Genomic DNA, 20220 nt, shown 5'->3' with positions numbered 1-20220 from the left:
TTGATATTCAGTGATTGGCTGTTACAAAGGAGGCGTGGTTCAAAGCCTCATGGGTATTGATGTTTTTTATTGTTGTAGTTTTACTCTAATTGGCTGCTGTGTTTGCAGTAAAGAAATAGAGAAAGCATAATCCTCGCCTCCGTGTCCTTAATAGAATCTAAAATTCTTGTCGCGATAGCTAGAACATTTTGTATTCTTCATCTGAGCAAATATCGTAATACCGCTTATAGGCTTTTTTTCTGTGCAACTTCTTCTTTTTAACTGTCTAGATAGTAAACGACCAGCAGAGGTCAGTAAAATACCAGAATTGCTTTCTGCTGAGGAACTCTGGCTAATCACTTTAGCATCCTCTAGATTTCAGTCCTTAGAAATAGTCTTCCACCAGCACCCGTAGACAAAAATATTTTTTTCAACTCATGTATTTTCAACGATATGATCACTGAAGGCCCTGATATTATATTTAAAAAACTGAGCTTTGGACTGAAAAGCAATATTTCTCTCCATGTGTTCCCATACCTGCCGTGTCACGCAGTTTAGTGCTTACTTTCCTTCCATGTTGAAGAACAGTTGATGTTTTAGCACCCTGACTCTAAGATGGCTGCCAAAATCACACTCCTTCTCCTACCTTGCCATCCTCGCCAGCGCCTACCACCCGTTTTTGGTTTCTAGCCTTCTGAACACCTCCTGATCCTCACTTTTCTCGGGCGGAGCCCTAAACGCATACATGGCCGCTTCCCTGTGGAGCTGCAACAACAGCTATAGGGGAGATTGGCCCTGGCACACCACTATGGCCATCACCTACCCAGCCGGATCACGGACATTTGTCTCGTTTTCTTCCCCGCTGCTGTCTCCTTCCTGTGGATTACCTGCTGTCCCTGGTCTTTCCTATCCTGATTTTCGTTTTCGCTAATTTACTGCTGTATGGTTTATTTGTTCATTATGTAACTACTGTGAAACTTTTGTAACTTGTAACTCGCTGTGTCCTCATGTAAAGCGCTCTGATACCTCCGGGTCTAGCCAGCGCTATATAAAACTCAAGTAAATAAAAAAAATATCCAAAGCAGTGAACAGAGAAGGTCTTAGAATTCAAAGATATCGCAGTCGAAATTCTTATAACACCACCCCGCCAGACCCTTGCATCATCTAGTGTGCCGAATTGTAGGCAATAGCCTGTTCCTTACTTTTTTCACTCTGCTGCTATGTGGTTTAGGTCCTTAGCAGTCATTTGCAAAATCAGGTGCAGAATGTACTATGGTCACTGGTGAGCAGTCCATAGAAGCCATGAGTTGTATGTCCCTAGTTTGACCACCTATACCCTCACTTATTAGACTGAACAAAAGAAGACTACTTTGTCTCTTTTTCTATAATTTACTTTCACTACATTCACGCTGCCTAACTGTAAACTGTACTGAGAAGTTGATTCCATAATTTGAAAATAAATGTTATTTCATTAAACTAAAAACTAGGAGGTTGACAATATATATGTATACCCTAACCGAAAGTAAATGATGGATAAGCCATATAGTTCTCCTAGTGCTATTTCTTAACTTATATTTAATAAGCACATTAATAATAATACATAATAATAATACAGCGTTTTGTTTAGCGCAAACAGCTACCTCACGTGGAGGTGTCCCGGCGCTATCAGAATACGGTTGACCTAAGAGAGAGGCGTGATAGGGTTAAATAAAGGTATTTACAATGTAACTGTATTCAATTTAAATACTATCGCCAACTGGAAATTTTGTTCAATGCAATGTGATTAAAGTAACTAGTGACATTATTTTAATATTAATCTTCACACTTTACTTTTTCTTTTTACGATCTTCAAATTAATCCAAAAGAATATGCGGGCTCCCTACAAAATTAAACAAATGTACATTATTCCTAGATCATTTATTATTTTTATAACTCCTATACAGATGTATGCTTATATAAAGACTTCTCCTGATGCTTTGGGTATGTGATCGTAGAACTCAGGCAATGTAAATGAGGTGAAGAGCAGTGGAAGTAATGGCGGGAGAGTTCATATCGAAGAAGAAAATGGGTTGGACACTCCATTAAGTAGCCCAATTTCATGCTCCCAGTATGACGGGCAATATTCAAAAGCACAACTGCAAGTTCCAAGATGTAGAGAGCCACTGGCAAGAAAGGCAGGACAGGCTTAAAGTCTCACATATGACATGGGACCGTGTGACACATTATATGTGACCCATCAGCTTCACTAAAAGAACATTTTGATGTTTGTAAACTTAAATCACACCTCCAAATCTTTTTTGCAACAAAAAAAAAACAGACAAAAGTAATTTTCGCTATAAATGTTGAATGTTCACACATTAAGGACAGTCAAGTATAGCGTTAAAAATTGCACAGCGGTCAAGTGGTCCAACGTCATGAATTGAGTTTTTGCTAGTGCTGGCTTTATAGTCTGGAGCACCCTGTATTCTGAGGCTTGTGCTTTTAGTTATACCATTGCAAGTGTGGACTCAAATATTCCAGCTTGTAAATTGGCTTGGCAAACCAAGACAGCCTTCGTCCAATATGGATCTATCAAATTTGATTGGAGGCACAATTATTCAAGGTAGCATAAGGATACACCACTGGAGTCATAGGCACCAATCACAGAACATGTAGTATGGAACAAATAAGCAGAAGCCACCCAGGGTTGTCGGCAATTACAGATGCCACAAGTGGCTTTTGACAGGCAGGCGATAATTCGCAACCATAAGAAACCTCACAGGGCCATTATTATCAGGGAAATACCATGTTCGACTTGTATTGGATTGCAAAATGATCATAAACCGAGCATCTGGGATTCTTGTGCATGGGAAAACAGGGGAGCAAGTCTTGGATACTAAAGGTTTGAGCATTCATTGGGCCCACAGAAAAACAACCGTTTTAAGATGGTCCCAGATGCCTTATACTCACTGGAAATGATTCGAGGGTCAATCCATTTCAGGTCTTCCTTTTGAACAGAAAGAAAGGGAACACCGAGCCTGGATCCTGAGACTCCAGCCCATAGGTATAGTTAAGGTTTCATGGCCTCACTGGTCATAAACCTAAGGCTGCAGACACCCAACCTTGCGAGGTCTCAACGAGCAAAGCAGGGAAGAATCGACAAACACGTAGTACCAAAATCGTGCATGCATCAAAATGTGCAAAGCCTTGGCAGACTCTAATCAAGGCGAAGCAGTAAGGAGTATGTACCAATCCATCATCTCATTAATCTAGGAGTCACCTCCTAGGTCACAGCATTCCACAAGTCTTGCAGTGCCTGTGTTTTTTAAGGGGCTGCAGATCTGGACCCAACGTAATAGCAAGAGGCACTCCTAATAAAACTACAATAATTAAAGGTGAGTACAATGCAAAGTGAAAAGTTGAAATTGGTTGAAAATTAACTTTGAAAGTCCTTGTTGTGTATGTTCCAGTGTGTGCAGTAACAACGCCATTTCGGACAACTACGGCTGAGTGCCATAATGAGTATCTCTACAACTGTATTGTGATAGCTACACTTTTTGATAAAAAAATCGATTACACTTCATCAAGTTCTGGTAACAATTAAATCCTCCTCACAAGAAAGCATCTTCCCAGATTCCATAAAAACAACCTCATTTTACTTTTACGGAAAAAATTAAAAAGCCTCTGGCTGTCCCTTCCAACTTTTCAATTCTAGACCGTCAACAACCTTCCTTCTATTGGCAAAGTCGTTTAGAAATGTTTAACAAATCAACTAAACTCACTGAATACCGTAATAACACTAACATCATAAAAATCTATCTTTTGATAAGGCTTTGGCGCGGGAACAGATATTCAAAAACTTCCCAACTATATTCAATCAGTTCTAGGTAGAGGTGAAACTTGTGTGCTGGTCTTTATCAACCTCTAGGCATCCTTTGACACCATAGACTACCTAATGCCTATCCATAACATGGAGAATAACATGTGTTTTAAAGGAACACTTCTTAGTTGGTACAAATCATTATTATTGCATCACAAACAACTTGTAAGGCTTGGAAATGTATAATCTGGAGACAATTTCCCATTTAGTTCCCTCAAGGTACAATCTTTGCTCCAACTTTAATTTATACATGGGCCTATTTAAAGACATAATAGCGAATTCTGGTGTTGTAAGGCTGCAATGCACCAATATGCCAATGACACTCAAGTTTACATGAAAATATCTTAGTGACATTCACATCTTTAAAAGATAACCGGTTTACCCTTTGTGAATGGTTACTAAGCAACTGTCTTACGTTTAACTCGGACTAGACAGTGTCAATCGTGATTTGCCACCAACACAAATCCAAATTTACTCACAATTGGTTCTCCGAACTTCAAATGACTGACTTCACACTTTCTCTCAACTCGGAGATCAGATTCCCTAACATCGAGTTAGACTCGCATCTCTCAATCTCCTCGTCTACTCACCACACTATAAAATCTGCAAGAGGTACTCTCTTTTCCCGAAAAATATAAAGCCCCTTCATAAACCCAAAGCCATTGTGCCTGCATATGTAATATCTTATATCATAACTGGACTATGGAAACTCCATTCTAACAGGTATCGACAAATCCACCTTAACGCCCCTTTACTCCTTGGTGAAAAAAAGTTGAGGAGCAAAAACATTTGATTCGATCTCTTGTCAATTACTCTGGCTCCCAGTTGAATTACATCTAAGCGTACCTGCATCACGCCTAGAGTCATTCACAAATAAAACCCTGCCTAAATATCGTGTGTCTTAAAAAAAAAATGGAGGTTGCAAAAACCTCAACAGCAGAAAGGTTTTAAGACTATAATCTATGAAATTTAGATCACACCTTGCTGCAGCCCAATTCTTCTTAAGCAAAGACCCATTTCTTCGGTTTTCTTTACCAAAAGACCTGCGTCGACACATCTACTTTCTAACATTCCTCAAAAATTAAACTCGCCAGCTAACGCTCTATCTTGATATAAAAATGCTATCCTGTATTGTTCTTCCTGTGCCTGCTCTCCAGATCCCCTCTTTAGTCTCTTCCTTCCCTGCCTCATGCCCAATCAACCTCTTTCTAAAATGTATTAGTCATTTGCCTAGTCTCCTCCCTTTCTTCTGCTTCTCCTCTCACAACTCTGTCCCAGTGTCTTTTTTCACCCATAGCCTGCCTATCAATTCTTCCAATCTAACCCGGTGTGTTCCCTCTGTTCCACGTCCTTTTGGCTTACTTGTTAGTTGAAGAAATTAACTGTCCAGGAGATTTCCTTCTCTGCAACATTGCTTCTTACATGTAAAGCACACTGATACCCAGATAGGGTTGAGCAGTGCTATGCAAAAAGGTAAAATAAATGAATAAATAATTTTTTATCAGTTCTTCATAATAAAGTGGACAGAATCCACAAAATGCATTTAACTAATAACGCAGACGGAGTTTGTTTTGCTATGTGCGATACACCTACCTATTTTCATAGCGGACATTTTGCGATTAGAATGGTCTTGCAACGCTAACACAATATGGTATTTACCAGCTCTGGTTCGGAGTGTTGTTGATTATTGATTCCTTCAACAGGTTATGTTTGCAGGGCCTTTTGCCAAGATGCTTCGGTACAAGGTCTTGGTTGTTTGGCTTGCGTAATGCCTTGTACATTTTTTATGGAAGTGCATCACCGGAAGTAAGCAGTGTTCTCGAGACTGGATATTCATCAGCTGGTCTATTTGGACTGTGATGGGCAAATGTCAGGAGTCCTGCCTGTGAGTTTGTTGGTGTGGCGTGTGTTGCTGTGTGCATAGTGATACCCAAAGATAAGACATGACTATGTGCTTGTTTGTAATGTGTTCTGCCTAACGTGTTGTCTTGTTGTCTTAAGCCAATTCCATGCTATGCTGAAAATCAAGACGATTTTGAACAATCTGCTACTTTCCAAACTTTATTTTGTCTGTTGAAATTAGACCATCAGAGAATTTTTTTTCAAGTGGTTTCTGGAACGTTACATTAATTGATGTTTAAATAACTGAGTTTCTTTTCTTTATTAACACTGTAAAAAGTTAATCAATAACTAGATCATATTCTAACTGGCTGTACGTGTCACCGTTGTTGCAGCCGTTACTAAAGATCGTGTCAATGTAGTGTATTTCTGACTTTACCTCTAAACTGTGGGCCCAAGTGTACCAGGTGTTGGCATGAAACAAGGAATGGCAGCGATGGAAATGGCTCTGGTGCCATCCACGGTATACAACCCCCAACGGATATCACAACACCAGACCAGCTGCCCTGCTTTGAGACCAACTTAAAGCTCCCTCAATTCAAAAGCATGGCATCTTGGGGTTATCCTGCTTGAAGACTGCAGGGAAAGCTCTCCATTGTAGTCCGGATGTGCTGTCACCTTAGCAGTTCTCCCTGAATAAAAGGTGAAATGCACTGGTTTGCGGAATTATCTCGATAATGGCAAAACTACACATGTTTTCCGTGAAGGGCCCTGAGCTGTTCGTAACACTGGTTTTATATCCTTCCATCTTCTATGTGATCTACAGGCGCTACAACTCAGTTTATTCTGTACATCTTTCACTCAGTGCAGGGACCATTGCTTAATTTGAGCCGGTGGTTTCAGGTACTCCGCACCAGCACTTAATTATAAAACACCAGCACTTTTCATGAGCACCAGTTAAGGACACATTCTTTTAAGGAAAAATTAAGTGCCCAGAATCACAGGATGATGAGCTGACGCCGAGACTCGAACCTGGTTCCCCTCCTCCGCAGTGAACACGTCTGGCCATTGTGCCACATCCTCTCCCCACTTTCATGGTTAAGTAGTTAGTTCAGTTTTAGGCGGCACCAACAGGAGAAATGGGCTGGTGCAAGCTGCCTCCTGAAGAGAGCCCCAGGACTCTTTTTTTTGTTACAAATTAACCACTGTAAGGGACCAGGGATCTCTACTCTACAATGACTACTTTTGCCGTCACCACGCTATTTATTTTATTCAAAGAGTTTTGTATAGCGCAAACTTGACCCTTGGGTATTATGCGAGGTACTATAGAATTACATCTTGTGTAGCATTACGAATCACAGCGATATGAGGTAGGCACATTCAATGGCCATAGAGCATGGACATAAGAAAATACAGCGACATGAGGTAGCTTTAGGATACATTTGATAGCAAGACGTGCTGGGGCTACCAGTACATGATAGTTCAGAAAATGTCTCTTTCTCGTGAATTCAACAAGTCAGAATTAGTAACAAGTCAGAGGTTATTCCACGTATAACTTGAGACTTACTTTTTACAGCATAGTTATCCTGTTTAGGAACCATCCATGTCATGGTGCGAGTGATGAGCGGTCTTCACTATGGAAGGAACTTACTCATCAGGAAGATCTTAACTTCCCTCTTAAATGTTACTGTGTTTGGAATTTTCCTAATGATTGGAGGGAGGGAGTTCCATATTCCATTTCCCTCGCTATGTGAGTAGCTACTTCAAGAACTACTGAGTCCATTTTATATCTTTTAAATCTTCTGGAGAATTTAACAAACAAGTTGAAGTGAGACCATGCTGCCAAGTAAAGAAAGATATCAGCAGTTCAAATGGACCTGGCGGTCGACGTATACTCTTAAGTGGTACAAAAGGTATTGGAATCAAGCACCCAAAACCTGTAGTTTAAAGACAGAAGATAAAATGGATATCAGGAATTCTATCTATCCATCCATGACCAGCTACGTGGCAAACTTTCAAATCCAAGACAACATCAACATATCCAGAAATATGAAGTATTAAGAGTAAACTTCCATGGGCAGCTGCAGCACTTCCCTCCCTCTAATCCAGTGCAATGAAAATGCAAACATCATACAGTCAGAGAGGAGGTACCTCCAGTGGTATTTAGCCCACTTCTCAACCCACCAGTCCCCAAACTAACAACAAATATTTGGGATATGAAATCACCTTGAATTAACAGTGCAGCATGCACTGATACCTGCCCATGGGCAAGGACTATCAGCAACAAAAAATCATATGTTTATGATACCTTTCTCAAGTCAAGAGTGACTACAAACCAATGAAAAAGAGCACATTGACAAACCTACCTTTCATATGAATTTTCATCCTTGTACTTGCTTTTGTAAAATCCATAATAAGTATTTGACAAATTAGAAGCATATTCTATATTCAATGTGTAGTTCTGTTTTTCACGTAGAGGTTCAGAAAGTACAACTGCAATCTGATCGAAGGTTGGATACTCCAAAACTGTAACTGGATTCCACTGTCCTACAGGTACAGAAGAGAGCACTGCCTTGGAGATAGAAAGACCTGAACTGTGAAGTACAATATTCTTAGAAGCCTTTGCGACATAAAACTGTATACTGACGGAGCCCGTAAATGTCATAGTGGTCAGGTTTGGATGTAAAAAAAGATCATAATTCAGTGGTTTTAGAGCACTTGGAAGTCTACTTTTTGTCCAAGGAAATGTTTGCCCATTACTTGCAATGGGATACACTAGTTCCATTGTATGATTTTGCTTATGGCAGCCTTCTTTGGTAAACGTACATGTGGGAAGTAGATACACCACCATTACTACAGACACTATGATCACAAGAATGACTGCCGAGACAACCATTGTCCTGGCAGAGGGCAGGGAGCAGGATCCATCTTGGCCCTGCCGAGTATATCCTGATGCACTGTTACGCAAACCAGAGCTCCTATTCATGAAGGACAGGCCCAACAATTTTGCTGATGATTCATAGTCCTCCTCATCTTCATCCATTTCATGTTCGCCGAGGCCACGTACTAATAACCGGGAACTCCTTGGCTCGTACTCTACGTCATCAGGCTCCAAAGGATGCAAGCTCGGCTCCTTGGCCAAGTCTACAACGTCGGGCTCCTCTTCAAACATGGTATTTTCTATCATGTTCCTGGGAAGCTGAATCCGATCTGAAAAAACATAAAGGGATACAAATTAACAAAACTGTAATCAAACTATACAAATTATCTATTCACTCATGCCCACGCTAACTAAATTCTCTCCAATTACAGACTTGGCACAAAGGAATTCCCAAACACTTATAACATGGATATTCAAAATCTAATCAACTGGGAAACTATTAGGAGTGAAATTTAAATGTGAAAAGTCAAGAGTAGGTAAGCGCAATTAGTTATTGCAAATATCCTTTTAACACTTGTAGTAGTCAACCGCACAAAAGGTCTTTGCATAATTGTGTTCACTGACAGAAAATGTCTTGAAGATTTAGCTGGTGTAAGTCCTAAACAAATATTTCCTGCTGGTCAAAGACTAGAGTTTAATAGCTGGATTTTATCTACAACTTAATTTATCTTTGATCAGACACCATACTGGATTTTAAAATCCCATACTTGTGATAAATCAGTAGTATGCCACACACTGAACAGCAAGATGTGAAAAACAAAAATTGCAAATATTTTGATGAACTTTATCTGGGTTATCTTATGTGATAATAATTGACAGAGTATTTTGTTACATAACTAAGCCAAATATTTTGAACATGAACATAATTTTGACTCCCGTGCAGTGGGAACCTTGTGGTTGGACAAAGTCTTCGAAAGTCAAAAGAGAAAAACAAATTCAACTCTATTTGATCACAAGACAGGTCACGACATTACATTCCTCTGCAAGTAGTTTCTGATCAATTAAGCAGCAAGAAAATTCCAATGCACGCAAATCGAAGTCTACAAATGTCCTTCTTTATCTCCAAAAATATGAAATCTAGAAATTTGAGGCAACACAGAAAAACAGTAACCTGTGGATTCAGCAAAAGAAAGGGAATGTTCACGTATAAAGGCAGTCTTAATTTGCATATTTTTCATAATTTAAAAAGCCAGAACAGATCCATCCCTCTTTTTTGACAAAACAGGCTTCCCATGTGCATTATAAAAGTAAAAACTAAAAAGTTGTGTGCCGATTTCCTCCAATCTGCTCCACACGAAATTCTGCAGCCTCCTGCATAAGAGTGTACTATGAATTTCAGCAATTCTGTTCCACCAACATGGCGCACATGTCTCCCTGAAATCCGCTCCATCATCAATATCAAATGTTAACACACTAGTTTTCTACAATATCTCGCTGGACCTACTCCATGCTATGGCAGTCCCAGACAGTTGAAGAAAAAAAGAAAGAAATATCTGGCAATCTCTACCCAGGCAGCCATAGAGTCCAGCCTGGTCTACTTCAGCTCTCAATCTGCAGTCAACACGGTGCTTGTGAATGGGAAACAGCCTTAAACACGAATACTTAGCTACGCAGGACTGAACCACACGGGAGGAAGCACGAATGTCTAAACCACGAACATGCCTTAACCACGCATATTCGTTGTTAAAGCATATGCGCCATCTAGTTGCAGCTGCTGCCGAAAGCAAGAAGAGCAAGAATCGGGACGAGGAGGAGAGGTAAAACAGGTTTTGAGGGGGTGGGGTAGTTTGTAGGGGGTTGTGGGGTACTTTTCAGGGCAGGGAGGGGGACAGGGTAGTTTTCAGGGCGGGGAGCAGGAGTTTTAGGGCTCAGGGCAGGGTACAGGAAAGGGTCAGTTATCAGGTGGAGGGGCAGTTGGGAGTTTTAGGGCTCAGGGCAGGGGACGGAGGTGGGGGTAGATTATTTGGGTTGGGGTAGTTTTGGGGGTCGGGTAGATTTGGGTTAGGGGTTGTGGTAGGCAGGATTAGGTCTTGAGGCAGGTGACAGGAAAGGGGCAGTTTTAAGCATGAGGGGGCGGGAGTAGGTGGGGTTAGGTTTTAGGGGTGGGGCTTGATTAAGTGTTCGGGGGTCTGGGGTCGAAGTAGTTTTATGGGGGCGGAGTTGTAGGGCTCAGGGTGTGTGTCAGGATAGGGGCAGTTTTCAGGTCGAGGGGGCAGCTGGGATAGGCGGGAAGTAGGGATTTTAAGATTAGGGTGTCGTTAGGCTTTAGGAGAGAGAGGCAAGAGTGTGATCTTTACCACACATGCCATTTACCAAACAGGTCTTTAACACGCATGCCTTTACCACGCAAGTTTGTGGTAAAGGCACAGTAGGTCTGGTTTAGACTGGGTGGTTAAGTCATGCGTTGTTAAGGCATGCTTTTTTCCATCACACAACCCTTGTGAATAGCACAGGAAGCTGAGACGTGTCTGCTGTGTCTGCTGAGGACAGCAAACTGCATTATTAATCATGGCACTGGAAGCATGGGCGCAGAGGGGTGCTGCAGCCCCTCGTTCCAGGTTACTTTTTGGGGGAGTTTTTGAGCGCTGGCACACCAGGGGTTTCTTGGCACTAACAGACACTTATCAGAACATCAGTTTCAAAAGTGAGTTAGCTTTATGAAAAAGGCCAGTCTTCAGGTGATGTCTAAAAGATTTAGGAGTGCTGATGCTTCGAAGATAGCATGGAAGAAAGTTCCAAAGACTGAACACACAGTTGGAAGCTCCCAGTCTTGCCCCTAATTTCCCTAACTGCAGCATTTTTCTTGATGGCCTCCCCTCTTGTCTACTTTGTACTACACAAGGCTACCAACCCACCCAGCACCTCCGCACCTGGACACTCTAGAGCAGGTAAACTTGCATTGCTGGTGGTATTTTACTTAGACCTTGACCCCTAGACTCTTTAGTCCTACGGTGGACCCCCAGAATCCCCTAGACTCTTTAGTCCTACGGTGGACCCCCAGAATCCATAGGAAAGCATTACCACATAAAACCACATTTGTGCTACAATTTCACTTACATGTAAAATTGATATCTCGAAAAGTACTCACCCAATTGCGAAGTTCTTGCTGTTAAAATATATATAACAATACTTGTTATTTTTCTAAAATGGTCTCGTTTCTTCTGGAGTGTGCGTCTCATTTAGTGATTCTGTGAGTTCAACAAATGCTTAAAACTACCTTGTGATGAGCTGAAACTGCTCAGCGACACTACCACGAAAGAACGCATTTGGGATTATTAATTTAAGCCCTGGACTTTCTACATAGGGTTCCTCATTTTGGTACACTAAATAACAAGCCAGCTTCCTGCAGTTATGCACACTGGCTTGGGAACGAAGTGGCTACTTACATTTTTTTTTATCTCCTGTTTCATATTTAGTTAGTGTAACCCGGATAAGAAAGCCCTGAAACACACACTTAAAAGTATGCAATACATTCTTCACATATATCGAGAAATGTGGCTCCAAGAGTCCTCGTCACACTAAAATGAGGCGATTGCTGAATGCGGTTTTAGGGAAGGCAAATAGGTCACACTGGCAAAAAAACACCATCTAAACCCTCCCAATTATTGAAAATTGTCCATTTCATTAGGAAACCGTATAAAGTTTAATAAATCAAAAAATGGGACAAATATGGAGAACGAAATCCATGCAAATGACTCCATTAAATGGGGGCTTTTATCAGGGCACTCCTGCCTCTTAAAAAGCAACAGCATCTGTTCAATGTGCAAGAACATTTTAATGACCAGAAGGAATTAGCTTATTGTAAAATATGTAAAGAGCATACTTTAGCTTCAGCATCCTAAGGAGCTGTACCGAACATTCTCTTTGATGCTGAATTAGTTGTCTAATGGCCTTCTGCATTTGTTCACTCTGATGCTCTGAGCAAAATGTGATTCTATGACACATGAAAAATAAGCCAATGTCACCATAGGCAGGAACCCTCCGTGTGGAGCGGTAGAAGCTACTGAGAAGACATGAATAAATATGCCAAGAAATGTGAGTGGGAACAAAATAGACACGAAGAGAGCAAAAGAGGGTTTCGAGAGAAGTGTGCATGAGTGACAGGGAGAAAAGTATGGCTATGGAAGAATAAGGGAGAAGAGTATGAGAGGCAGTGGGACACAGAGGGCAGTTGTGAGTTTGAGAGGAAGTGGTTACAGCAGAATAAAGAAAGAGCTGGGGAAGTGTCACTGGAAAGAGGTTACAGGAGAATAAAGAAAGAGCTGGGGGAGTGTCACTGGAAAGAGGTAACAGCAGAATAAAGAAAGAGCTGGGGGAGTGTCACTGGAAAGAGGTTACAGCAGAATAAAGAAAGAGCTGAGGAAGTGTCACTGGAAAGAACCCTGGAGGGAAAGAGGACGTTTATCTTGCAAAACTAGACTTTGTCCATGAATCAGAGACAAAACAATAGATTTGAGATGTGTTTATATGTACAGCCCTGATAAACTGGTCCTAAAGCAACATTATATGTGGACAAATACTTTAAATTCATGATCTGCCAGTAGGATAGACCTTCTAAAAATATCAACTCTACAATTATTTTTTGTTTAGTTTTATATAGCGTGAATTTGGCCCGAAGGTATCAGAGCGCTCTACATGAGCACCAGTAGTGTTGCATACAGACACCTTCATTTTTTGTAGGCACAAGGAGATTTAAGTGATTTGCCCAGAATCGAACCCGGTTCTCCAGATATGAAGTCGACCATCCTAGCCGTTAGGCCACATTCTCTCCCCACTGTGGTCTCATCTGAGGTCGACAGACACAGTATGGTAGATCTACAGAACGGTTCCTGCATGCTGGTTAAGTTGGTAATAATATTTGTGCAACCAGCGAGCTTTCACTCGAAAACCATAAGCTGCTGCTATTTGATAGAGGCCCTGAGGTCATTGTTAAAGGCAAGTTGATAGCAATAACGAGGCATGATCAACACGAAATTCATGCAATTCGTTTTGTAGGATATACTAAATTGCAAGAGCCAAAATGTCCCGAACCAGACGGAAGCGTGAAGAAAGAGTTATGCATTCTGGAACTTTGTAAGTGAAAGACAGCACAGTTAAGAACCGGCTGCAGGAATCTGTACTGAATCTGCATGTCGTAAGTACTGTAGTTAATTGTGCACAAAACCAGACTTTACTGGGGGGTGGGAGGTTTGATGTATATTTATTTTAGTTTTTTAAGCTATCAGCCCTCGGAATATGGGGAAACATCCTTTACAACTCAACTTTTACAACGCACTACCATTACGACACAACTTTTACAACGCAAGTCATTACAACGAATTGCGCTGGAGGGCGCTCTAGGATAGGGAATAGTTTAATTACTATCCAACACCTTTCCTACTATCCATGGGGACTGGAGTTGGAATAGTAAATTAAACTATTCACTATCCAGCGCCCCCCAATGCAAACAACTTGCGTTGTAAAAGTTGCATCGTAATGGCATGCGTTGTAATAACATGCGAGTCCATATTTCGTTTTTGACACAAAACGACAAATTTCCTAGTTTAACGTGGTCTTCACCTACTGTATCACGCATATATTGGGCCACGTGGCAGCAACAGTCGCACATTCAAACTTTGGCTGGGATGATTCAGGTGTTCATCTTCCAAGTTCTGTTAAATCATGAAATAATATCAACGAAGCGTCAACAGCCATTTCTGTGCACTACTTAAGTACAGTATTACAACTCTCTGGAGTGTACAAAGCAATACGGAAAAATAGCACCCCTCCCACGGAACAAGGAAGGGAGTCAACCGCGCAGACAGTGGTACACTGACCCCCCCGGAGAAGCCACTAGCATGGAAGATGAAAAGCTCTCAAGTACCCACCTGCCACTGATCCAGGCCTCACATGGAGCTGGAAGACATACTGGAAGGGGAGAATTTCTAAGCTGAGCTACAAGAAGTGACGCATTAATGATGATACAGAGAAATCGTCCAGATAGTTTTTGTCTGAATAAAAATATTTGAAAGCTTCTCTACATACAATTTAGAAGTATGTATATGTTATTTTATGTTCTTAAAAGAAATGTGTTGGACATAAAATGTGGGTAGCTGAAGGCTGTGCTGTTAGCGTAGTCTTCTGAAACCAAAATTGCAGTTGTTTTTGCCAAACCTAAAATCAGGCCGCCTAAAGAAATATGGTGAAAATCCACATTGTACACTGGAACGAATTTAAATGCTCGGGGAAAGAAAGCGCCTTGCCTGCGCCGCAGCAGTCTGTGAAAGCATGCATGCCATGACAAACTGGAACGAAGGACATGAGAACCATGTTCAAGCTAACAAATGGTAGGCTATGGGTTGGCTGTAAACTCACTGATTGCAAACATATCTCGAAGAGACAACGCAGGCACTGTCTAGCCGAGAGGAGACTATAATACTCTCACATCCTTGATGGGCGTTATATGATTTACATGCCAAATTGTTTAAAGCCTCTGCTCGTGCACAGACTAAGAGGCAGAGCCTTCGGTGGTTCCAGGACCGGACTGGGAACCCAAAGCAGCCCTAGCAATTTTCTTGGACCAGTTCTACCCCACCCCCAAAATGGGGAGGGGGAAACGTGTGTGAAGTTCTGCTTCTTTAGTTACTGGGGGCCGATATTGCAGCACTGCTGTAAAACAAGCCTACAGTAACAAAACTAGCCCCCACTTTTCCAGCTTCCCGGGGAAATGCTGGGTGCCCGGTACAGGCAGTCTGGCCCTGGGTGGTTCGCCTCCTTCTCGAGAAAATTCATGAACCTTCCAGTGCTCTCGAGCAGGAAGCTTCTCCTCCTGCTTGTCTGACCCTGGCAGCAGTCACTGTGGCTGCAGTGACGTCAGAGGGTCACAAAGAAACTGAAGGAGGACTAACGCCTCGGGATCCAGCCTCCATCTTGGTTCCTCGACAGGGTGGCTATGTTCAATAAGGTACTCATTGACTATTTACTTAAAGACCAAGCACAGCCCCTCTACAACACCGCCTAAGTAACGCAAAAATAATTCTCACGAGTGCCACAAGATAGCACAGTTGATTGAGCTAAACATGCCGCCAGAGGCGGCCTTAGGCATGTGCAAGCTGTGCACCTGCACAGGGCCACCAAACCCCAGGGGCCACCACGCCAATATATATCCTTAATATAATAATCCTTTGAGGATGGATACATATTTGTGTGGCGGCCCCTGGCAGGGATTTGGCAGCCTCCGGCTCTGTTCCACTTCCAAACACCCTGACCCTGGCCTCCGCGCTCCGCCCCGCCCGGACCCCCTCTTCCGGGGCCCCCTACCTACACTCCCTGCCCAGGGCCACCATGAGCCTAGAGCCGCCCATGATGCTGCAGATAACTTATTCAAAATGTTATATGGCTCAGTAAGTGAACGCTCGCCATTTACATGTGAGGTCATATGCAGGTCACAGTTCAAATCGCGGCGAGGGCGTTTCAGCCCTGTATCCTCTAGGGGTGATCGACAAAGAAACATATTTAGGTAATACTGAGAGCGACTGAAACGCGAAGAATGTAAATACGAGTCCGACTGAAAATAACAAGCCATTTGAAACAATGAAAGTCGAAGAAGGCGCACAAACTGCTCGATTCTACAGAACCGTCAGTCCTTGGGAAAGAAATAACTTCCGAGTCTGTTCAGACTAATTTTTCGTTGGTTTCATTTGCGCATCAATCTGTGTTTGCATTTATTGTTTAGTTATGATACAGAGCGTCGAGTGATCAAATAGTGTACAACAGGAAGATCGCCCGAAGTGCACCGACCAGAAGCATAAAGGAAATCAAAAAATAATGTTTTTATTTTTAATCCCTAAGAAGTAACAGCCGGCTCACGATGAAGAGGGAGCCAGTGCAGCAGTTCAGAAATCCTTCACTGAGGCCGCTGGGATTCAAGAAGGCTTTTGAATGGGGTATTTTATCAAATATCTACAGCCCAGGTCATAGTTGTCTCTATCTTACTGTAGAGAGGAAGCGGCGCAATGCGGCACCACCACAAATGGCCACAAGAGGGCAGCAGATTGTATCAAATGCGATGACTGGGGTAAAAGTGCAAGATCACAAAAAAAAATACTGCACCCTGGACGGCAGTATCTGATTATTATGAGTCACCCACTTGGGATCTCGCAGCGGCCATATTTAAATGCATAAATGGCAGAGTTACACTAAAAAATTTCAATATACAGACTAGGAAATTGCCAAGTGGATGAGTCTATCCCCTGTCCCAAATGAGCAATGTCTCGATCAATGTAGGTGGCTTCCTTCCGTCGCCTGAGCAAAATGGACACACTGGAGACATGACAGCCCCGAGCTTCAGCGTCTACAGGAAGGGGCAGTACACATACTGGAATAGTCACACCAGGGTGTGCACCGACCAGCTCTAGATATAAACCTCGGGGGCGGTTGCAGGGCCAGCAGCAATGACCCAGAAAACACCAGTGCACCCCAAGAGGCGACTAACGCCGTCCGTTCAGCAGGAGGCGAGGGATGTCTGATTACACTCTAGTTCTTTACAATGATTCGGTTATACTATCTCAAGAGCGATAACAAGTGAACACACCTGTTTATCAAGCCTGGCTTGAGAGCGGACCGACCCAGTGATTGCAGCGAGCGCTGTTCGCATCAGGCAGCGGAGCGGGGATGGATGACTCAGCGAGCTGCAACCGCGGCCTAATCCCGGGGCATCACTTATCCCTCTGCGACTGCACAGGCAGCCGCCTCCCTTCACGCACTCAAAGAATCCAGCGCGCGATACTGGAAAGATGAGCGGGGGAGGATGCGCTCGCAGGAACCTCCATGCTGTGAACACATATCCAGGAAAGCCTCGCACAATGCAATGCATACTAGAGTATGGGGGGCTACATCTGCAGAAAAATGTATTTAAATCTTTTGTACGTTGAATAAAAGTTACATTGTGTTAAGATATGAGGTAAGCGTAAAACACATTGTCTGCTATCTTCAAGGCCTCTCAACTAGACCACACTCACTGTGCTGATTTGTTTACTCACAATCTTGAATGCTAAAAACAAATTAAAGCTGCCAGGAAGTCCCTCCCGCTCAACCCTGCTTTGTGTGCTGCCCGACGCCTGGCCTGGGTCTCACACATGCAGTGTTCGACTGAGTAAGGCAGCTTCCTTTGAAGGGCGTTCCTTTACCCATGATCCCTTCTGTGCACTGTTACCATGTTCACTCCTGTGGGAGCGTCCTTCAGGCAGATCTAAAGTTCAACAGAAAAGCGTGGAATTGACCTCAAGAAAAAGAAACCATCTTTAATTGTCCTCTTGCAAATCAGTTCACTGCCCTCAGGTGCAGAATTAGATGGTGGTAGTTTCTAGTCAAGTTTTCCTTTCTATCAAAAAAGACTTTCTGTAGAATCGTATTCCATAGCTAAGAAAAGTGCTTGCTTCATTGTTCTTCTTGTGAAGAACTCATGCACCACCACCCTCTGTAAGCCAAGGGGTTTTATGAACCAAAATACAATTATTAGTGGAAACTGCAAAGTAGGATTGCTTGGCAGGTGTGCAAGATTTTATGGAAGAACTTCTTTACAGGGCTAAACTGATGCTGGGCTCAGCAATGCTGTGTTGATCGCCACTAAACAGGAGAATATGAACGCATGGAAGAAATTATTCTTTCTTTCTTCACATCAAAAGTACCAAGCTGCCATGCGTACTGGAGCATGTGATAGCCACAAAGTATCAAACCGATGGATGTTATTGTTGTATACAGCAGGGGGTCTCCAAAACTGAGACCCTCGGGCCACATTCGGCCCACAACAAGATTTTATCCAGCGCACAGAACACGGTGGAAACATTAGTCCTCTGCCTACTCCTTATGCATCCGCAAAAACTACAGATGCAAGACACTTCAGAACGCTAGACCAGCGTCCTGTACATAAATACAAATTACACTAAAATATGTAAGAGTTGTACGTGTTTAACGGAGTGTTGCCAGCAGTAGTAGTCGAAGTGGGCGGGATCGGCAGTGCTTGGCATGTCCCAACATTTGTAATTTAACAGAATCCTTTTCTCAAGTTTTCATTTAAAAAAATGTGGCCCACTACTGCAGAAATAGCCAACGCCTATAGATAAGGCTCGGCGTTATCTATAGGCGATGGCTGGGCAGAGACGGAAAAGGACTCTGACTTTCGCGCACAAAGACCAGGGCAGCATTCGCTTTTCCTGCTCTGATGCCGGCAGCTGCCCACCTCTCTCTCTTTCTCCCTCTAGCTCTCATTCCCTCACTTTCCTTCTGTTTCGCTCCTTCTTACTTGCTGAGAACCATGACTTCAAGAAACGGCTCTTGCCCTCTCTTGCCTCTCCTTTCCTTCACCCGTTCCCCTGTGAAATGGATCCAAAAAAGATAGAAACAAGTTTTGCTGGAAATGTCTTCTTTTTCTAACATTTTGCTATTCCGGAGTGCAGCATCGGGACATAGATAAATAAAGGAGAAAAATATGGGAAATAACAAAATAAAGCAAGACAGAGTGGTCGCAAATCAATAATCAATCAGGGAATTGTGAAGCGTGCTCCTCACCCGTAAGAGTCTCAAGGCGTGTGGGGAGGGGAGAGGAGGGGGCGAGGTTGGCAGATCCGATCAGTCGAATAGCCAGGTCTGGAGTGTCTTCCTGAAGATGTTCAGGGAGGAGGGGGGGCGTCTGATGTTGACCCGGAGCTCAATCCAGGTCTTGGCCTATTCTGTCCTTGAGGATGTGGTGGGTTTCAGAGAGGTCGGCAGAGCACAGGTTTCTCTTGGGTACGTGGAAGGAGACTTTGCCTTTGAGGTATTGGGATCGGGTGTTGTGGAGGCATGTGTGAGTATCTTGAAAGTGACTCTCTTCTCTACGGGAAGCCAGTGGAGGTAGCGTAGGTGTCAGGTGATGTTCCTGTCGGGGGATGCCGAGGACGAGTCTTGCTGCGGTGTTCTGTATGGTCTGTAGTTTCTGGATGAGAGACTTGTTGATCCTGGCATAGAGGGTGTTTCTGTAGTCCAGTCTGCGGATTATGAGTGCGTGGGTGACGGTCTTCCCTGACTCAGGGGGGATCCATTTGAAGGTTTTTCAGGGGTTCCGGAGAGTGCTGAAGAAGCTGGAGGTGACGGCACTGACCTGTCGGATCGTGGAGAGGAAGGAGTCGAGGATGATGCTGAGGTTTCAGGCATGCTCCGTGGGTGTCGGAGGGCTGCGAGGGCAGTGGGCCACCAGGTGTTGTCCCATGCAGAGCGGGAGGGTCTGAGGACGATCTTCTCCGAGTTGAGCTTCAGGCAGCTGTTGCTCATCCATGATGCCACGTCCTTCATTGCTTCTTGGAAGTTGGGCCTGGTGGTGGCGGCTTTCTTGGTGAGGGAGAGGATAAGTTGGGTGTCGTCGGTGTGGGATACTATGCGGAGTCCAAGGTGTCCGACGATGGTGGCGAGGGGGGCCATGTAGTTGTTGAAGAGTGTGGGGCGGAGTGACGATCCTTATGGGGAACTCTGCAGTTGATATCAGTGAATTCGGAGAGGAAGGGTGGCAGTCTTATTCGTTGGGTTCTGCCAGTGAGAAAGGAACTGATCCATTTGAGGGCTAATCCCTGTATGCAGACGTCGTGCA

The 20220-nt window shown here is 43.3% G+C and overlaps 1 protein-coding gene across 1 annotated transcript in view; it reads right to left on the bottom strand.

Moving 5' to 3' along the window:
- Positions 1–20220, bottom strand: part of LNPEP (leucyl and cystinyl aminopeptidase) — a 324877-nt gene that overhangs the window by 158891 nt on the left and 145766 nt on the right. The window contains exon 2 of the mRNA XM_086960959.1: positions 8044–8887. Coding sequence (XP_086817085.1) covers positions 8044–8887 — 844 coding nt within the window. The remainder of the gene's footprint in view (positions 1–8043; positions 8888–20220) is intronic.

Source organism: Lissotriton vulgaris, chromosome 3_1, assembly GCF_964263255.1.
Source record: "Lissotriton vulgaris chromosome 3_1, aLisVul1.2, whole genome shotgun sequence".
Classification (NCBI taxonomy): Eukaryota; Metazoa; Chordata; class Amphibia; order Caudata; family Salamandridae; genus Lissotriton; species Lissotriton vulgaris.
Note: the sequence above shows the minus strand (reverse complement) of the source record. Positions and strands in the feature narration are given on the sequence as shown.